Below are 22,567 nucleotides of genomic sequence, written 5' to 3' on the forward strand. Positions count from 1 at the left end.
AAGAGTCTGCCTGCCCGCACAGGAGACCTGAGAGACTCTGGTTGGATCCTTGGGTCAGGAAGAACCCTGGAGAAGAGAATGGCAACTCACTCCAGTATTCCATGGACAGAGGAGCCTGGTGGGCTACAGTCTATGGGGTCGCAAAGAGTCGGATACGACTGAGCAACTAACACACATAGCATCTGTAAATAGCAGCGCTGCTGCTGCTGAGTCGCTTCAGTCGTGTCCGACTCTGGGCGACCCCATAGACGGCAGCCCACCAGGCTCCCCCGTCCCTGGGATTCTCCAGGCAAGAATGCTGGAGTGGGGTGCCATTTCCTTCTCCAATGCATGAAAGTGAAAAGTCAAAGTGAAGTCACTCAGTCGTATCCGACTCAGTGACCCCGTGGACTGCAGCCCACCAGGCTCCTCCGTCCATGGGATTTTCCAGGCAAGAGTACTGGAGTGGGGTGCCATTGCCTTCTCAGAATGTAAACATGTATTCTAACACTGTATAAGAATATCAAGGAATACTAATATTTGGCTAATTGCACACCTTAATAATACATGACCATCAAACTTGCAATTAGATGTATAACTCATTAGTCTGCAGTAAAACACATGGAAACAATTTACCAGCTTCTCAACATTTAAGTCACTAAACTATGACATAACGAAAGTTGTAGAAACATAAAAAGTTTGCTTTTTAATAACCCACAGGTATACTTGAGCTTATAATTCTAATATAATAAAATGTGATAGAAATGAAGGAAAAAAATTATAAGATTAAATGTGTGAATATACCTATTAGCCAATAAAGAAAAAAATCATTATTAAATATAAAAACATATAAGCAGAATTAAAGGTCTCCTTGTACACTTTTTCCTATCATTTGAATTTTTATAATGCACATATTAATTCTATAATCAGAAAAATACAACCTAAGTATATGAAGTGGGAAATGACAATGTTGGAAAACATCTGAAGGATATTAAGAAAACATCAACTTTCAAAACTTTAGCTAAATGATATTTACTTATGTTAGAGGCAGTTGAAAAAAATACATAGGGTATTCACAAGGCTCTTGTGAAGTTTTTGAAGTTTGAAAATTTAGCAGGTTCATTAGAGATATGACCAAAACAATACATAATATTTTTTAAAATAGGTAAATATTCTTAAAAATGGACACAGTTTACTTTGTCAGTGAAAGTCACCTTTCATTATTCACAAATTTTGAAATACGTACTGTGTATCACTAAAACATAGCCAATTAAATAATTTGGCTTCTTAGGGTTATTTATTTTTCTTTAATATTTACCAGCTATTAAAATCTTAATGTTTCTGATCTTCCAAACTCAGACCTTGTCATATTACAAAGCTTAATAGGGGTAATAAACTGATGTCTTTTAATACTTCTTGCAAAAATGATCTATTTCACTATATGATGGTCTCCAAATGTGTATATACATTGTAAAAATCATTAAATTGAATATTTATTGAAAGGAATTTTTGACCATTCATTTGAATGAATCCTTTTACAAAGAAAACATTTCTATGTAAAATAAACAGTCATATTTTATTTTCTACTTTGAAAATCTAATTCATTATTACAAATAGAATAACTTTCCACTAACACTAGCTAAATATACTGAAGTTTCTCATAGCCTGGTTGTGACGGTTAGTTTTGTGTGTCTGTCTGAGGCATGGACTGTCCAGATATTTGGTCAGAAGTCAGTCTAGCTAGGCTCTACTGCTGCTAAGTCACTTCAGTCGTGTCCAACTCTGTGAGACCCCACAGACGGTGGCCCACCAGGCTCCCCTGTCCCTGGGATTCTCCAAGCAAGAACACTGGAGTGGGTTGCCATTTCCTTCTCCAATGCATGGAAGTGAAAAGTCAAAGCGAAGTCGCTCAGTTGTGTCCGACTAGTAGCGACCCCGTGGACTGCAGCCTACCAGGCTCCTCTGTCCATGGGATTTTCCAGGCAAGAATACTGGGGTGGGGTGTCATTGCCTTCTCCGCTAGCTATGCTCAGATGAAATTAATACTAGAATCAGTACACTGAGTAAATCAGATGTATCTCCTCAATGCACATGGACTCCATCCACTCAGTTTAAGGTCTGAAGAAAACAGCTGACCCTCCCACAAGTAACAGGGAATTCTCTTGCCTAACGGCCATCTAGCTGAGACATGGCTTTTGTTGTGTGTGTTTTGGGCTTTTGGGGGGAGCAGGGGCCGGGGGCTGGGTGGGCAGCCTTTGGCTTGAACTGAAGCATTAGCTCTTCCTGAGTTGAGGGCCTACCAGCCTTCACAGAGGAATACCTCCATCACCTCTACCAGTTTACAGGTCCTCAGACTCAGCATGAAACTAAGTTTGCTGACAGATAAAGATTTAGGGACTTGTCAGCCTCCAAAAATGTGCAACCAATTCTTTGTTATCTATCTACCCATCTATTTTGTCTCTCTAGAGATCTCTAAGTAATATACTTGGCTAATAACCTATACTGATATTAATAATAATACAGCTCATGTGATTACAGTGAATTCTGCTAAAAAAAAAAATCTTATCTAAACTCTCAAGTCCCTGTAATTTTACCGGTTAGTCTAATTGCAAATTTCATCAGTTTTAGCATATACAGATACGTTAAAACCTTAATTTCTGTGTACAATTTTGAATAATAAATCGATGATTATGTAAAGGTGATTCAGGGATTCTTGATATGCAGCATGTTAGAACTGGGGGATAGGAGAAAGGGTGACATTTGAATAGTCCCTGAATACTCTGTTACAAGAACCGACCAAGAAAAAAATGTCAGTTCACTGTGAATAATATGTCAAACACCAATATTTTATATTACACACTTGTCATCATAAGGAAAATAATAAAAACATGGACAGAAACATTGTTTATGAAGTAGGAAAAATGTATAGGTCTTTCCAATTTACTTCTAACAAATATAGTGTGTGGCAGACATCTGCTTTATAAAAATACATTTTAAAAGCCATAATGTCGTGATGAATCTTTGCTGAACAGCACAGCCATAGGTGTCTATTTTTAGTAAATATATGAGGAATAGTCATCTTTGTAAATTTTCTGAATTCAAATTCTTCTATTCTAAGTAAAGTCTGTAAATGTGAAGGTCAAACATCTATTTATAAACTCCACAAAGTTCTTTTCAGTTAAAATGTATAAATATTACACACACACATTTTACTGCCCCAGTAAAATATACATCCTATTATTATTGCCTTAACTGTTCAAATTATTGCAGCTATACTCATCATAATTCATGATGGAGAGTTGTCACGTTATTTAAGGTGATCACTTAGACCCTGATAATAATAAAAACAATAATACCAACCATGATAGTGATGATGCTAATAAATGCTAATATATGTGTTTACTATATGTCACACTCCACTCTAAGAGTTTTACATAAATTAACTTAGCCCTCACAGAATCCCAATGAGAGAGGAATTATTATTAATTCAGTTTTACAAATGAGTAAACTGAAGTAGGACAAAGGCTAACAGAGTTTTGTCAAGAGAACACACTGGTCATAGCAAACACCCTCTTCCAACAACACAAGAGAAGATTCTACACATGGACATTACCAGATGGTCAATTCAGAAATCAGATTTATTACATTCTTTGCACCCAAAGATGGGGCAGCTCTATACAGTCAGCAAAAACAAGACCGGGAAATGACTGTGGCTCAGATCACCAGCTCCTTATTGTAAAATTCATATTTCAATTGAAGAAAGTGGAGAAAACCACAAGGCCATTCAGGTATGACGTAAATCAAATCCCTGACAATTATACAGTGGAAGTGAGAAATAGAGTCAAGGAATTGGGTCTGATAGACAGAGTGCCTGAAGAACTATGGACGGAAGTTCATAACATCATACGGGAGATGGTGACCAAAATCATCCCAAAGAAACAGACAAACAAGAAGGCAAAACGGTTGTCTGAGGAGGCCTTACAAATAGCTGAGAAAAGAAGAGAAGCGAAAGGCAAAGGAGAAAAGGAAAGATATACCCATCTGAATGCAGAGCTCCAGAGAATAGCAAGGAGGGATACGAAAGCCTTCCTCCGTGATCAATGCAAACAAATAGAGGAAAACTAAAGAATGGGAAAGACTAGAGATCTCTTCAAGAAAACTGGACACACCAAGAGAATACTTCATGCAAACTGAAACACAGAGGCCATATTCTCTAAGTATATTAGAGACCATTTTAAGAACTATTTTGCCTTAATTTGTAATATTAAAAACTGGATGCTCCCTATATATAACATAAGCACTCTCATTACAGAGGGTCATCTAGGCACTTAGACATGAATACACAGCACCAGGGAAGACGCCTATGACATAGTGTTACTGCTGCTGCTAGGTCGCTTCAGTCCTGTCCGACCCTGCGACCCCACAGACGGCAGCCCACCAGGCTCCCCCAGCCCTGGGATTCTCCAGGCAAGAACACTGGAGTGGGTTGCCACTTCCTACTCCGGGGGATCTTCCCAGGGATGGAACTCTAACATCTATGCTGCTGCTAAGTCGCGTCAGTCGTGTCCGATTCTGCGACCCCACAGACGGCAGCCCACCAGGCTCCCGCAGCCCTGGGATTCTCCAGGCAAGAACACTGGAGTGGGTTGCCATTTCCTTCTCCAATGCAGGAAAGTGAAAAATGCAAGTGAAGTCCCTCAGTCATGTCTGACTCTTAGTGACCCCATGGACTGCAGCCTACCAGGCTCCTCCATCCATGGGATTTTCTAGGCAAGAGTACTGGAGTGGGGTGCCATTGCCTTCTCTCGACATAATGTTCAGGGAAAGAAATTCACTACATAAAATTGCATTTTCACACCGATTACAACTGTATCAAAGTCAGCCATGCGCACAGTCAAGGGCTGTGAAAGGTACGACACAGTGCAGAAGCTGCTGCTCCTCCATGAACTCCCTGTCTCTCCTTCCCTCCATGACCAGATGAGCTGTGCCTGTGACAAAGTCCCGCGATTCACGCTAAACTCCTGCAAGCTGACTTTCTCCAGCTACAGTCCTGGCCCGAAAGTCCCTAAGTCACCACCACTGTCACCAAGTCCAAAGGCTCTTTGCTTCCTCGTCCTCCATGTTTTCACGGCACATACATTCTTTACTAGTAATTTTCTTTCCCCAAATTATCTATGAAAATGTCAGCTGGATGGACAATGCCTCCTATACCGGCTCCTCTCCTGTTACCGGAGGAACTGCTTGTACGGTACGCTCTGCACCTCGGCAACTGACTCTGTTTCAGTCACTGCGGTACTTACCTCCATGCAGAGAGCGCTCAAAGCAAGCCCTGAGCTCCCCACCTCAGTGTGACTGCCTGCCAGCATCTCCCCCTGGCATTAACTCTTGCAATCTGGGAAACTCCTGCCAGTGATGAACCGGAACCTCCAGACTTGCTTTTCCCTCCAGGGCATCCTATTTTGTTCTCCATCTCCTCGCATGAAACTTCAATGTCACATGGGTCAAAGCTTTCTAAAACACAGCTCCCAATTCCCTTGTCACCCACCTTCAGCACCTCCTCTAGGTTCTACAGGAATAGGACCCTTTGCTTGCTCCCACACACCTCTCATGCTCATACTTCATCTTCAGAATCCTACTTGAGTTTCAACTCACCCAGAAGTCTTTATGGTGACTTTCACTCAGCTGTTTCTCCTACACCTTTAAAATTTCCTAATACTTATATTTCAGTTTTTATATGGCAGTTACCATGTTTGACACCCTTATGTTATAGCTATTAGTTTGAGCCCCATGAAACTGCTGCTATTTTTAACCTATGTAGTTCAATCTAGTATTGCTGTTGATTTTAGAGGGCCTAAGTAAACAGCAGTCTCTAAGAAAATAGCAGTGCGTACTGACTTTCTCTGGGATCCTCTCAGAAGCCCAGAATACCGGAAGTGTTGTGAAAATCAAGAATCTTAATGAACCCATCCAGATATCTATATTTGTATCTATCCATCTGCAGAAATCAACTGTCTATAGTAATTGGTATAACCTATCACCTCCAGTGGTAGAGGTGAGAAACTTTAGAACCTGAAAACTTTGGATAACAAAATATTTTGGTTCAAGAAGCTGTTTTAAAATAATTTATGATGGGAACATCCTTGGTTTTAGAGGTTGGCAGGTACAGTAAAAAAAAAAAGCTCTCTAGTTGACTGAAATTTAAAAAAAAAAAACACCAAAACACTTTTCAGCACAGGTGCTTCCCTTATAAACACAAATTGCCTCAAAGCAAAGCACAGCACCCTGTGTGCACCGAGCGGAGCAGACTGCTGTCAGAGAAGAGGTGCTGGAGAAGAGGGGGCAATTCACATTTCCATAGCGGCTCTCTTACACCCAGATCCGAAAGCCTTTCTTAAAGCAGTAAACATCATCACCAAAAAGAGACAGCCATAGGATGTCAATAAAGTAGGGACTGGGTAGAGACACAGCACCCCACCACCACCACAGTTCACAAGAGCAGGCCCCCAAACAGCTGCAGGCAGAAATGCAACTCATCTGAGCTGGGGAAAAAAGGGGGACGCGGGGAATGTGTTTGGGGTTCTTCAGGATCACCTGAACAGTTCACAGAAAGCAACTGGGTTTTCATACTTTCTCAGAGAGTGACTTCAATCCGTATGGGGGCCTGTTTGCTGGCTTCCCCAACACAAAACTGGTCTCCACTCCCAGAGGAAGGCACTGCTCCCCAGTGGCCTGCCCAGTTCACCCCTTCCCCTGTGGAAATACCCGCTGGGAATGAAGCCCCACCCCCACCCCATGAAAAGATACAGCGCTGTGATGCTATGAGAAGCCCCTCGGTGCCCGGAAAGCGTCAGGGACAGGAGAGAAAAACACTGGCTGCACCCTCCCCAACATTTCAGCGGCCCATTCTGGGGAACATGTTACTGAAACTTAAGAGAAATTAAACACACAGGTGGACGTTCGCGGTGCGTGCGTGCTCCTCCACGCCGCCTCGGGCGCTGATGGGCAGGGAGCTCGCGAGTCTGCTCCAAGGCCCTGAGCCCCAAAACCTCCTCCCATCCTGAGCTGCGGCGGCAGACCCGGGACCATCCTCCAGGGGTCACAATTGGGTTGCAGATCCCTCCCGGCACAGTGACTGAGCAGCCGGATCTGGGACAATTTCTGTGACTCCTTCATTAAGATTCAAGTGGAATAAGTACGGTAGAAATTGAACAGACCCAGAAACGGTGCCTTGCTGCTCCTCTAGTCAGTAAACATTTATTCACTAAGCCCAGTCTGTGTGCTCGCTCGCTCTCTCTTCTCTCTCCCAGTCACAGTTGTTCTCCAATCCGTACCTGCTTGCTGGTTTAATGCATAATTAAGAAGGTCAGAATTAATGAAGCGGTGTGGAGTAAAGTTCAAGGAATCCCTAGGCACTATTTATTCTATTAGATCTCAGGCACGAATGTCATCTTGGCAGCGCAAGCGGCATAATCAATGGGGCTGGCCGCAGCCCAGGAACCCTCCGCCCAGGGAGACTCACCTGCACTGTCAAGCCATTCGGAAGCTCCTTCCCTGCGAAAATCACACACAGCTGGTCAGCTGGAACCCCCTGTCGCTTAGCAACCACCTCCTTGAGCTGGAAGATGCTGGTGTCAGAATCGACCTCCACTGGGAACCCGTGGTTAGAGTTGAACCTGACAAACACTGGACAAAAAAAACAAAAAACAACAACACGAAGCTTTAGTCAAAACCCTTAAATGGCAATTGCATTTAATGGCAATCCTTAATGGCAGTGCAACATTTCTGAATTGATTTGCCCCTCTCCTGCCCTTTCATAAGCAGTATGCATTTTCTTTCACTTATAAAGCTTAAGGCTATGGAGCAACATTTGGAGAAAAATGGAGTTATCCTATGGGATTTCCCTTTCATATATTAGTCAGTGACCCACAAACAAAATTGCATGCTCCCTTTGACATCCGTCCTGTGAAACAGGGGGACTCAAGCAGAACACTTGCTTGATTGGAATTGTGAGATTCCCAAGAGTTTATCCAGGAGATTCAGCTCTGACAGCCTGTACAAACTCACACTGCCTCTACGGCATCCCCCTTAATAAAAAATCAAAGGCGTCATGTCAGCACTCATGGTACAGCAGTGGAAAGAAATCAAGCCACTTTCTGAACTAGAGTGAAGACGCACCAGGTTGTGTCTAAGAGCCCGAGCCATCACTGGCGGTCCCAGCCCAAAGGCTCCACTGGGTCTCACAGAAACATGCATCTGCCCCTTCTTTTGAAAGACGCCATTTCTCCTGGAGCCACTATCCTCCTCAAGACCCAGGCTGGAGCCTTGCAGCCTCTCCATGTCTTCTTGCTGCCAAAGCCATCCACCTCCTCCAAGTCTCTGCTTGCATCTGGCCTTTCCGTTGCACTCCTCCAGTCACGATGCTTATCAATCACGTCTTGATTCTTGCAACAGCCTCCCAATTGAAGTCTTGTCTGTGTGTGTGTCGCTCAGTCGTGTCCAACACTTTGCCACCCCATGGACTGCAGGTCCTGTGCAACCCACCATGCTCGTCTGCCCATGGAATTCTCCAGGCACGAATACGGCAGTGGGCTGCCATTTTCATCTCCAGGGGAATCTCCCCTGGCCCAGAGATATAAACCGGGTCGCCCACACTGCAGGCAGATTCTTTACCAACTGAGCCACCATGGAAACGCAACTGAAGTCTTAATATACTCCTTTCACTTTCAGAATGTCCTACATTGTTCCGCAAAGTAAACCTTATTCTAGAGTGCTGCCATGTCACAGCCCTGAAAAAGTTTAAAGGCTTAAAGCTTTTAAACTAAGTACCCCCAAAATACAGACCACAGAAAACTCCTGCCCCTGCCTCTTACCTTTGTTCAATGCCACTCCCTTCCTCACCGCTGCCTGCTGAAAGCCCATTCACCCCCAGGATCCATCTAAGACGAGACCTCCTCCCAGAGGCCACTCACTGTCAGCAGCGTCGAGACTGAGCTCACCTCTTCAGGATTCAGGGGCTGTTACTATGTACATCTTATAAGGCTTGCCACAATTTCTCAGGGACTCAGTACGACACAGGAGACAAGTACATCCTCCAAACTGAGAGGTCCTATAGGTCCCTTATCAGCTTAGGGGACTAGGGTAAACATACTAACCTTCACTCTTTAACTCTCAGTTTCCTAATCTTCAAAATATTTATAAAGCACATTAATAATATTTATAGTGTTTACAACAATCCCACAATGACTTTTAAAAAATGGATATTTGTATATGTGTTCCTACCTTCTATGAAAGATCATAAACTCCTCAAGGCCAGGCACTACAGTTAATTTTCTGCTATGCCTTCTTTAAATGGAGCATTAGCACTCAGTAGTTCTCAATATGTGAGATGGCCCACCAAATAATCATCATAATTAAATAATATTTACAATACCAATAATAGTCAAGTAATTACTATGTGGTAGAAGTTGTACCTTACATAGGCCATTTGGGAGTCGGTGATGGACAGGGAGGCCTGGCGTGCTGCGATTCATGGGGTCGCAAAGATTCGGACACGACTGAGTGACTGGACTGAACTGAACTGAACTGAATGATCTGGTAAAAGGTCACTATTATTATCCTTATTTAATAGAAAAGTAAATGCAGTCCTTGAGAATTGTAATCACTTTTCTGAGGACATCAGTTACTTTATAATGGAATCACAATTGAAATTCAGTTCAAACTACCTCTGAACCCTATTCCATTTCTACTATAACACACTGCCTGAACTATTCTCAGAAGAAAGGTCCATGTTCCCTTCCTTATGACTCTGTGTGTGTGTGTGTGTTTGCGTGTGTAAAACACAACAGCAAAAAGTCTTTACACCATACATCACACGGGCTCTGTACAGGTTAGCAGTAGAAAATGAGATTAAAAGTCAAAGCTCCAGTCAAGTGCTAAGAGCAAAGAACAATGAACAATAGTTATAAGACACAATGAGATAAAAAAGACACCAAACTTGAGAGTAAGTGCCAGAGATGACATTACAAGCGCAAAAACCTGACATATTTTACCAGCAAAGAAAATATTTAGAGAGGGTAAGAACTGTGACAAAAGTGTCCCAAATAAAGAAAACTGATAAAAAAAAAAATTACAGAGGAGAAGGTGCTTTTGATATACGTTAAAGTAGATGCCATGTGACACTGTTGAAAGTTAGAGGAGGCAAATAAAAATATATTGGAAGCCCTTGAAGTATATTCTTGGTATCCTTAGATCAGAGACCGTAAGGCAACCAATTCATAGATGAGACACGGCGACCAGATAAGGCACAAAAGCTACGGTCTAGTTCCAAACCTGATATTCTGGTGGTGGGAATTGATGTGTGTGTGTGTTTTGTTTTGTTTTGTTTTTGAAGTAAAAATAGGGAAGGAGCAGTTGAAAAACCATACAAAAGCTATTTTTAAAAAGGGTTAAATAAATAAAATTCACTGAAAGAAGTAATCCAAGGAAACTCTGTAACCTTAAACGCCAATATCAATATAAACAAAGACAAACGAAAAGGCTAGGAAAAGAACAGAAAGCAAGTGAAAATGAAGTGCAAAAGAGCAAACAAACAAATTAATGTTGTATGTATATGTAAGGCTGAGTCCCTTCACTGTTCACCTGAAACTCTTACAAGACTGTTAATCAGATATACCCCAATATTATTAAAAAAAAAAAAAGGAATAAATATTTAAGGAGATCTAAAGTTGTTGATTTTCTCTAGAAGTTCAAATCATGAAAATTCTACCCTAAGGAAAAGAATTATAAAGAAAACTAAAGGGGGGAAAAAAAGATCTGCAAAATAAATACTAGATAACTCTGTACCACTAATGAAATCATTACTATCTAAAAGCCTTCTGTTTTCCTCATAAATGGAAGATTAAAGTTTGTGAGCTTAAACTCAACTTGTATAAATCATACCAGTACTTTATAAATGAATATTGTTGAGCAACAAGTCAAAAATAGACAATGAATCTATCATAGAAAGATTGATCAAGTACATAGTAGGTATTTGGTCAACTAAAATATTTGTTGAGAGAATTAAAAAGCACAGCTCAAGACAGACCACTATCATCAGCATATAAATGGGATCAACAGTTTTGGGCAAGACAGTTCCTTCTCAAAAAAGAATGCCCTAATCACCTCTATAGGATGTTTAGCTCCAGCTGCAGCCCAGTAAATAACAGGAGCATACTCTAATAACTGTGCCAACCAAAGGTAACCCTACATATCTCTGAATGTCCCTTGGTAAGGTAGTTTCTTCTTTACCTTTAAGAAACATCACTCTAGTATGGCCAGCCCCAAGCAGACAGAACTTGTCCTCAGATTCCCTTCCATTCCTTATCCAACATCTCTGCCCAGAAAAATCTACTGTGAACTTCTTTTTGTTAACTCTCCATTTCTTTCCTTTGCATTCTTTAATGAACCCACTCTTGAAGTCTTGAAGATTGCTCTTGGCATGACCTCCACATTTTCAATCAATGGTTGCTTTTCTATTCTTTTCATATTTGGCCATTTGGGAATAATCAGCAAGGCCCTTGATCTAATAGCACTTTTTATTTTTCTCTAAGCATCGGCCACTAGGTCCTCCTGGTTTCCTTCAACAACACAGGACATACTTTCTTACTGATTTCAGAGTGCCCAGGGTTCTGCTTGATCTCTCTTCTTGTCTGAGTGTCTGCCTAGGGTTGCGTTATCCAAGCTGCATGTCTTATAATTCTTGGGTAATTTAATGTATTCAAATGGGAAATTTTCATTCACCATGATTTTTACTTTATTTTCTTATTTTAAAATTCAACTCTCTCACAACCTTCTACGTCAGATATTTCTCAGAACAATGTGAGTCCATAGAGTTATCTAATTCTTAGGACCAGTTCCTATGATCCTCAAGCTATAGAATTTGCTTACAAAAACTCTACTGAACATGTACTTAACAACTTCTATGAGAATCTCAAAATACTTACATAAAGGTGAAATTAACCTCCCACAAATCACATAGTATATCTTCAGTATTCTTAACATAAAATTTGTTATAATCCTAATTTCTTGCTGTCATAATTTAAGACATTTTTAAAAACACTGCAGCATATTAGGCATTTTTCATAGGACTCTGCTAGTGAAAAAATTTAACACACTTCCTAGATGAATGAGTTTCTAAATTGGGTATTTTACTGTATGCTTTAAACTTGAACTTTAATTACTTTTTTTCTTAAATTGAAAAAACACAAAGTATGATTCAACAAGAAAGTAAGTAGGAGATGAAAGTCTGACCAGCACTTGAAAACTGTTAATATTTTAAGAAAAAAGTAAACACTTATTTTGAAAAAGAGCCACTATTATAATCTGATGACCATGTGCAGGGGGCGGGGGGGGGGGGGGGGGGGGAGTAACAAATGAGAAATCAACAATTAAGGGATAAGAAGCACTTGCTAGTTGATCATAAAGGTAATTTCTAAGTTCAAAGGAAAATGTTAGAAGAAAGCTAACTGCAACATTTAGTAAAGTTACCCCTTCTATACAACAGATATAAAGAGTAACAACAAAAAATGTATTGAGGGAAGGCTCATGCACAGATGCACCAAATTTCCCTGAAAGAACAAACTATGAATATACTCTGGCTCTTAAGGCCCTAACTTCAACTGACAATGTAAACACAGGCCTCCACTGAGAATGAAGCCTTAAACAGTGATGTTGAACTTGCATCAAGCAGAGCTGAGAACCCTGGTTAACAATGGAACCCATCCAGGCTTGAGTCATAGATCAAACTCAACTGGCAGAAATCCCCTTTTTGGGCCATGATTACCTCCCCCTGCCCCCTTATTTTGTAGCCCATCATTCAGAGTGCTGCACGTTAGGGAAATGAACAAGATTTTGTGAGAGAGAAGTTCTAGGAAATTGCACCATGAAAACAACCATTTTAGTAACCATCAGGATGAGACAATTGCAAAATTATCTGCTTGCTGCAGAGGATAGATTTCGACTTCAACAATTTCCTTTAAAAAATAAAAGTCAAATAACGCCACTGTTCTGAGTCCTACTCTTTTCTAATATAATTTAGTCTACAGTACTCTATTCCTTTAACCAATGAATAATGGTGAAGAACAAATCTGTAGAAGTATATAGCATTTTCGGAACCACAGCTCAATGTTAAGTGACTTATGTACACAAACTTTTATTGAATTCTTACAGGACCCAGATTATTGTTACTATTTTAAGGCTATTATTTATATCATTTAAATTAAAACATTTAGAAAACTAAGATCATGGCATCTGCTTCCATTACTTCATGGGAAATAGACGGGGAAACAATGGAAACAGCGAGAGATTTTATCTTTTGGGGCTCCAAAATCACTGCAGATGGTGACTGCAAAAGACCCTTGCTCCTTGGAAGAAAAGTTATGACCAATCTAGACAGCATATTAAAAAGCAGAGACATTACTTTGCCAACAAAGGTCCATCTAGTCAAAGCTATGGCTTTTCCAGTGGTCATGAATGGATATGAGAGTTGGACTATAAAAGAAAGCTGAGCACCGAAGAATTGATGCTTTTGAACTGCGGTGCTGGAGAAGACTCCTGAGAAGTCCCTTGGACTGCAAGGAGATCCAACGAGTCAATTGTAAAGGAAATCAGTCCTAGATATTCATTGGAAGGACTGATGGTGAAGCTGAAATTACAATACTTTTGCCACCTGATGAAAAGAGCTGACTCATTTGAAAAGACGCTGATTCTGGGAAAGATTGAAGGTGGGAGAAGGGGACAACAGAAGATGAGGTGGTTGGATGGCAACACCAACACGATAGACATGAGCTTGGGTAAATCCGGGAGTTGATGATGGACAGGGAGGCCTGGTGAGCTGTAGTCCATGGGTTCACAAAGAGTCGGACCTGGTTGAACAACTGAATGAACTCTACTGTAAGTTCTTTCTGATCAGAAACTTCTTTTAGTCTCTTCATCCTCACTATCACAGTGTTAGACACAGACCGGGATTTCCACTTTTTGTAATGGCTCAGGAACATGTCAGGTCAATTCCCTGCAGAAAATATGTGGACCTGAAGGCACTGAAGCATGAAGAGAAGGGGGACTCTGGTAGAGAGCGCATGTCAGGAGAAGCAAAGGCCGGCAAGCTCACTCACAGCTCTTAGTTTACAGCCAGGTACAATCTGGATGGCATGAAGGGTTGCAGGTACACTGCAAAGAAGCAAAATCCTGAACGTGGAGAAACTTGCCTCTAAGAAGAGAAGAGCAGGAAAAATCCCAGAAGGGAAAGAAGCATAAAGGGAATCGGCAACTCTACCCACATCTCTGACAGGTTCCTGAACCACACAGACACATAACATACTTAAAGCATCTCGGCACAGGGAAAGATCCGCTCAAAGAGATGGACTGTAACTCTCCACCCTTTAAATGAGCACTTCAAATAGTGACTTCTTCCAAAGAGCACAGTGTGGGAAGAGGGAACAAGAGAAACTTCCTAGCGGAGAAACCAGAGAACAGCACTTTAGCCAGGTGATCCAGGTCAACATCAGCAGAGAAAAGTCCTACTGATGCTGTGTACCCTTCATCTCACGGGAGGACCATGGCTTTTTATCTCTGGGGTCTTCCTCTCCAAAACACAAAACCCCAGTCTAACGTTGAGAGGAGCATCAGACAGATACCAGTAGAGGAACAGTCCTAAAAATACCTGACCATTAGCCCTCAGAACTTTCCAGGTCATCAAAATCCAATCTGAGAAATTTTCACCATCTAGAGGGGCCGAAGGAGACATGGCAACTAAATGTAATATGATATCCTAGATGTCATGCTAGAAGAGAAAATGTCCCTGAGTCAGTGATGCCATCCAACCATCTCATCCTCTGTCGTCCCCTTCTTCTCCTGCCTTCAGTCTTCCCCAGCAAAAGTCAGTTCTTCGCATCAGGTGGCCAAAGTATTGGAGTTTCAGCTTCAGCATCAGTCCTTCCAATGAATATTCAGGACTGATTTCCTTTAGGATTGACTGGTTGGATCTCCTTGCTGTCCAAGGGACTCTCAAGGGTCTTCTCCAACACCACAGTTCAAAAGCATCAGTTCTTCAGCACTCAGGTTTCTTTACAATCCAACTCTCATATCCATACCTGAGTACTGGAAAAACCATGAAAAGTATGAAAGTGAAGTCGCCCAGTCGTGTCTGACTCTTTGCAACCCTGTGGACTCCTCCATCTGTGGGGTTCTCCAGGCAAGAATACTGGAGTAGGTTGCCATTTCCTTCTCCAGGAAAAACCATAGCTTTAACTAAATGCCAGCTTGGCTTTATCCAGCCTGGCATTTCACATGATGTACTCTGCATATAAGTTAAATAAGCAGGTTGATAATATAGAGACTTTACATACTTCTTTCCCAAATTGGAACCAGTCTGTTCCACGTCTGGTTCTAACTGTTGCTTCTTGAACTGCATACAGATTTCTCAGGAGACAGGTAAGGCGGTCTGATATCCCTATCTCTTTAAAAATTTTCCACAGTTTGTTATGGTTACCTCATCATTAAAAACACGGGAGGCCAGAAGTAAAAGTATAACATCTTTAAGGTTTTCAAATTAAAAACAAAAGTACTGTTAAATAAAGAATTCTATATCCAGTAAAAATAATCTTTAGGAATAAAGGCAAAATAAAGATATTTTAAGATATAAGAAAGGCTTCCCTGATGGCTCAGCTGGTAAAGAATCTGCCTGCAATACAGGAGATCCCAGTTCGATTCCTGACTCAGGAAGATCCGCTGCAGACGGGATACGCTACCAACTCCAGTATTCTTGGCCTTCCCTTGTGGCTCAGCTGGTAAAAAATCCACCTACAAGTCAGACACTGACTTTTGCTTTTCAAGATGTAAGAAAACTAAGAAAACCTGTCACAAGCAGACTCACCCTATAAGAAATGCAGATGAAAACTTCATTTTAGAGGTTAATGATACCAGGGGGAAATGATGGTCCTCGTGAAAGTTTAAGGACAACAGAAATGCAAAAATATCTGAGTAAATACAGAAGACAATTATACAGGGATTTTGCTTTGTTCATCTTAATTTCTTTAATAATGCAATAGATTATATGGACTTAATTAAGTCACATCCTCAAATTCATATTTTAAAGCCCTATCACCCAATACAATGATATCTGGAGATGGGACCTTGTGGAGGTACTTGGGTTTACATAATAAGGTCATGAGAATGGGGCCGTCATGATGATATTAGTGTCCTTATCCTATAGGAAAAGATGCCAGAATGTTTGCTTCCCCTCCTTCTGCTACACGAGGGTGCAGGGAGATGGAGGTTGTCTGAGTCAGGAAGAAGGCCCATCCCAGAACCTAACCATGCTGGACTCTGATCTCAGACTTCCAGACTCTAGAACTGTGGAAAATTACATTTATATCATTTAAACTTCCCAAGCTAGTGGTAATCTGTTATGGTGCTGAGCAAAGAAAACATTCAACACAAAAATTAAAAAGCTTCATGAGTGGTCCAAAATACAAATATAATAACTATGACAAAAAGAACAGGGGATGGATAACAACAAATTTCTTATACATTTGGTGGGGAAACTGGTGCAATATTAACAACATTGACTGTCAAAATTTAAGAATATGCATTAAAATTCTTGGAGTAAATTATAATGTTGAGTCAAAAAGCAAATAAAAATTACAGTGGAATTCTAAAAAATATTGAATCAGCTAGAGTCAGAAATGAAGTAATAGAGGAGCAAAAATGGAAGAGTAAGTAGAAAACATGTAATAAAATGACAGATTCAAATTCAGTCATTTCAATAATTGCATTAAATTTTAATGAAATAAATACTTCAATTAAAAGGCATAGGCTGTCAGATAGGAAAGAACAAGGTTTACCTAACGATGCACTCTCTGTAGAGCTGTGTTTTACAAACAAAGACAGAAATAGTTTGAAAGTTAATCAATTTAAAAAATGCAATTATTAACTCTTACCTAAGGCCCACCATATTGTTTAAAAATTTCAGTTACTACATCAATTGCACAATAGTAATTTTTTTTTTTTTCAGTTGCTTAATCATGTCCAACTCCTTGTGACCCCATGGACTATACAGTTCATGGAATTCTCCAGGCCAGAATACTGGAGTGAGTAGCCTTTCCCTTCTCCAGGGGATCTTCCCAACCCAGGGATGGAACCCAGGTCTCCCACATTGCAGGTGCACTCTTTACCACCTGAGCCACAAGGGAAGTCCGAGAATACTGGAGTGGGTAGCCTAGCACTTCTCCAGATCTTCCCGACCCAGGAATCAAACCAGGGTCGCCTGCATTGCATGTGGATTCTTTACCAAATGAGCTTTTAATGTTTAGTTGGTTAGAAAATTTTCATTCAATAAGAAAGATATTCCCAATGGAGTTGTATTTCACTGTTTTAGAGAACACTGTAATTGATCCAAAGTGACTTTAGGATACTGATAATGATATCTTATGTTTAGAGTGAGCTTTCAGTTTTCAAAGTGCATTTACAGACATTATCTCAGTTAATCTTCCCAACAGCTGTGAACAATGATTGCGACAGCATTTACTACTCCTACTTTTAAAGTGAATAAACAGATGTATGAGAAGGAAAAGTGGTTTACCTGAGATTTGAAAGGAAAGATGCAGGAACTAGAAGCTGTGTCCTGAGCCCCTCGCTACAAAGGCTGTATGTTGCCCCGGGGAGGTAAAAGGCAAGCTCTACACCGCTGAACCCTCACGTAAGCTTACTTAAGACTGATATGTTAGAAAACATGTCTATGGCTGAGGTGTCATAACAGTTCTTAATAGTTCATAATAGTTCTTGTCCTGCTTTCTCTTCAAAATCAACATTTTCCCATTTTTAAAAAAAGTCAACCCACTCATTCTTTCCCAGTTTCACTCTGGTTCATTAGCACATGGCATCCAAAAGAAAAAGGGTAACTTAAATTATTGGTGATTAAAAAGCTTCTTTTAACCATTAACTTATAATAGCGCTTGGCTTCTTATACAGTAGGGCTTCCCTGGTGCCTCAGACGGTAAAGAGTCTGCCTACAATGCGGGAGACTATTGTAGATCAACCAAAGGTTCGATCCCTGGGCTGGGAAGATACACTGGAGAAGGAAATGGCAACCCACTTCAGTCCTCTTGCCTAAAAAATCGCATGGATGGAGGAGCTTGTTAGGCTACAGTCCATGGGGTCGCAAAGAGTCGGACACGACTGAGCGACTTCACTTCACTTCTTGGACAGTAGAGTGAAAGCTGGCTTTAAGAATGGTCTATTTTAGGCATCTCAGACTATCATCTGGGTTAGGTTGGGTTGTTAGGAATTCAGATAAAGCAAAGAGGGACAAGATCTTCCACACCCTCAGTCTCGCCAAGAAGCAATTCCTCTGATCCTGGGAAAGATGGAAGGCAAAAGGAAAAGGCGTCGGCAGAGGACGACGTGGTCAGACAGCACCCTCCAGGAGACAGTGGAGGACTGAGGAGCCAGCCTGGCGTCCCGACGGAACAGGCACAACCGCCCAAGGGGACTCTAAGCCCAAGGGGAGAGTAGAGATAAGACTGAGTTGAGTCTCAGGAGAGTAGACATAAGAACTGTCATTTGTAATATTGGATTGTCCAAAAAAATTACAGGGGTGGGGGGCGGTTTTCCATAAGATCTGATGGAAAAAGACACACATACTTTCTTGTCAACCCAATACAAGTTAGTTGTGCCTTATTTCAATTGGGAAATGAACTGCTGGCAAAGCTCTATTCCTTCCCTAACATCCAATCCTATATTTATTCAACCACCGACCCAGTCATTCATTCACCTAACAAGCCAGCTAGGCAGCCATCCAGCCAGACAGTCACTTACCCACCGAGGCTTAAGAATTAAATAATAACAAAATGGCTATTGGGGGCCATTGGTTTTTTTCTGATAAATTCTTACTGACTGACTGATCCAATAAGACTTGTTTTGCCAATCATGTCAAAAGGGAGGCATTTTTCCCAAATTGAATGAACTATATATGCAGCCTCAAGGCTTTGGTAAAAACATATTTTAAAAATGCTTTTATCTCAGAGATGTTTCACAGTGACACAGAAAGAAATTCAAAACAAAAAATAATCCATTTTTGTTATTCATGGTAGTTAGGTTCTATAAAGTCACCACAAACACTAAATTAGTAGAATACTAAACCGTAGTTCCTAAGAGAAATGCAGAGTTAGGTTCCTGTGAGCTTCTCATCACAAAATTTTCACCAAGCAATCAATACATAGCTTTGTTTTACGTGCGTCTCTGTTTAGAGACATCTAATATACATAGCTGATTCATTAACACTGAACACGGCCAGCAGCAATCAAACTCATACCTGAACAAATCTTCTTTAACACAGTTTCTCCATAAGGCATGTCATACCAAGTAACTGCACCAACTTACATCCCCATCAACAATATACAAAGGTTCCCTTTTCTCCACATCCTCTCCAACATGTTAGTTGTAAATTTTTTCGTGAAAGTCATTTTGACAGGTATGAGCTGACACCTCACTGTGGTGTTAATTGCATCTCTCCAATAATTTTTGTTGTGTAACATACTTTCATATGCCTATTAGCCACTAATTTTTAAGATGAAGAAAATGAATATGATTAAATTATTTAGATTGAGTAAAAGAAATCTTTGAGAAAAGTAAATTGTAATTTTGAGAAAAGTAAATGTTTTTACTGTGAGCTAATATACCTCACTGATTTGTGCATTAAAAGCATTTAAGCTAATATATTCTAAAGTCAGCATCACATCACTTTTGAGTTAATATAGAAACAGACTTGGAAGAGTGTTTGGAACACAGTAGACATTCACCAAATGATAGTATTAATAGTTTATGAGGAATCACATCCTAGACTTCTCTGGTAGTCCACTGATTAAGACTCCAGGCTTCCAATACAGGGGGTGTGGGATCTATCCCTGGTGCGGAAACAAAGATCCCCCATGCCACACTGAGTCATCAAAAAATAAAATAAATTTAAAAAATTTAAAATGAATTAAAAAAAAAAGAAATCACAATCCTATGTCTTCTATTGATTTAACACAAAACATATTTAACAATTAAACAAAACGGTCAGTTAGATGGTCAGTAAAATGGAGTCTCTGTCCCACAGACCAAAACTTATACTGTAATTCTAATCTTAAACTTTAAATACAAAATTCCAATCCTGAGTGTATTTTCTAACTCCCCAGGAAAAGCCTGTGGCAGCATCAGTCGACATGTGCCAGGCAGAGTGTGACCACATATGTAGAGCCCTCGTGTCCGGTCCCCTTGGTGGACTCCCTTCTCCTCTTCCTTCCTTTAACCTTGCTCTGCTTTAGTGTCCTCAACAGTGGAAACCACACTTGCGTCTACTGTCCAGCGCTGTGGCGAGGATTAAATGGCAGACTGCATGTATACTGTAAACAATCAGTAAATGTTTGTAGCTGCTAGTATTGTTAATAGTAGCCATTAATGCAATAAAAAGCAACCCAATTTTCCAAAATAAACTGCAAAATGGCTTTCTGGTAGTCATTAAAATGATGTTACGTTCTTAAGCTCCCTTTGGATACATTTATTAAGATCTTCTCTTAAAATCTCTCTATAGACATGGAGAAGTTGGAATTTTATACATTCCTGATGTGAATGTAAAATGGTGCAGTCAGGCAGTCCTTCAAACAATGAGACATACAGAGTTACCATATAAAGCAGCAATTCTACTCCTAGACATATACTCAAGAGAAAAGAACATTTATTTCCATGTAGAAACTTATACATGGATGTTCATATCAGTCTCATTTTAATGACCAAAAGATGAATTAATAATGAATTTAGGCATACCGGTGGTAGGGTTTCCCTGGTGGCTCAGTGGCAAAGCATCCACCTGCCAATGTAGGAGATCCGGGTTCCAGCCCTGGGTTGGGAAGATCCCCTCGAGAAGACAATGGCAACCCAATCCAGTATTCTTGCCCAGGAAGTCCCTTGAACAGAGGAGCCTGGCAGGCTACAGTCCCTGAGATGCAAAAGAGTTGGACACAACCTAGCGACTAAACAACATACGCATATATGTGGTATATGCATACAATTAAATATTTAATGGTAATTTTTTAATTAGTATCCTTTTTAGGGTACTGATTCCAACTACAGATACAACATTAAGGAAACATAAATACTAAGTAAAAGAAGCCAGTTACAAAAGACCACAAGTTACATGATTCATTCATATTAAATGTCCAGAAGAGGCAAATCTTTAGACAAAGAAAGTATATTAGTGGTTGACTAGGAGCAGTATACGGCAACCCACTCCAGTGTTCTTGCCTGGAGAATCCCAGGCACGGGGGAGCCTGGTGGGCTGCCGTCTCTGGGGTCGCACAGAATCGGACATGACTGAAGTGACTTAGCAACAGTAGTAGTAGTAGGGTGGTATTCAGGGAGAAATGGGAGTTATGGCTCAAGGGTAGGGGTTTCTTTTAGGGGTGATGAAATCTAAAATAGATTGTGGTGATAGTTGCAGAACTCTGCAAAAACATTTTTTAAAAAAATTGAATTATAGTTTGAATGGCTGAAACTTTTATTATGTGAACTGTAACTCAGGAAAACTTTCTGGCCACATGATTGCATGCTAAGTCGTTTCAGTCTTGTTCAGCTCTTTGTAACCCTATGGACTGTAATCCACTAGGCTCCTCTGTCCATGGGATTCTCCAGATAAGAAGACTGGCGTGTATTGCCAGGCCCTCCTTCAGAGGCCCCAGGGTCGAATCTGCCTCTTCGTATGTCTCCTGCACTGGTAGGTGTGTTCTTTACCACCTGTGCCACCTGGGAGACCCTCTGAGTACTCTGGGAACAAGCAAACAAGTGAATGTGCATTCACTTAATTTTAAATGTCTTTCTTTCCTATTTTTACTCATCAGAGAAGCCTGCAGTTATGGAAAGAAACTTAACAAAATTCACAAACATCATCTTTTGCATTCAGATGTTTGCTTTTACAATGTGGTAAAGCTTTGCTTTTAAACATCCTACAGTCTCTGTGCCTCAAAGTGCTTTCAGGACCCAGACTAGTGCTAATTGTATGAAAAAAAAGGAGACATGTATTTCAGTGTTAATGTAGAAACTTAATTTGCTCAAATTATTAACACTGTTCTAATTTCCATATGCTATAAAGTCAGTATGAGTAAGATTTAGAACAAATTGCTAGTGACATTAAAATTCATTCGTACTTTCAAAAAATATTTACTGAATAAGTAACTACGTGCTAGGCACAGTGCTAGACAGTGATGTAACAAAAATGAATTAAACATCCTGGGAGCAGATATGATCAAATATGATATATATGAGTTTGCACCAAGTAAAATATACTGAATGCCTTGAGAAGAGGGAGTGGTTAAAGGCAGAAGGAGTTGAAAGTATTTCAGAGACAAAAACAAATTAATGACAGACACAGAAAAACCAAGTAAGGGATTTCCAAGTGGATATTTTCATTATTACAGAAGAAAGTCACAGTTCACTAGTTACTTTTTTAGGAAAAAAGTGAGGTGTTTTCGTTAGCCAGGAGGATGTCAGTACTATAATGGATGAGTGCACCTGTAAT

The 22,567-nt window shown here is 40.5% G+C and overlaps 1 protein-coding gene across 1 annotated transcript in view; it reads right to left on the reverse strand.

The window, feature by feature from the left end:
* The window catches only part of PRKN (parkin RBR E3 ubiquitin protein ligase), a 1,204,761-nt gene that overhangs the window by 961,074 nt on the left and 221,120 nt on the right, over positions 1-22,567 (reverse strand). The window contains exon 2 of the mRNA XM_068985007.1: positions 7,499-7,662. Coding sequence (XP_068841108.1) covers positions 7,499-7,662 — 164 coding nt within the window. The remainder of the gene's footprint in view (positions 1-7,498; positions 7,663-22,567) is intronic.

This window comes from Capricornis sumatraensis, chromosome 13, assembly GCF_032405125.1.
Source record: "Capricornis sumatraensis isolate serow.1 chromosome 13, serow.2, whole genome shotgun sequence".
Lineage (NCBI taxonomy): Eukaryota > Metazoa > Chordata > Mammalia > Artiodactyla > Bovidae > Capricornis > Capricornis sumatraensis.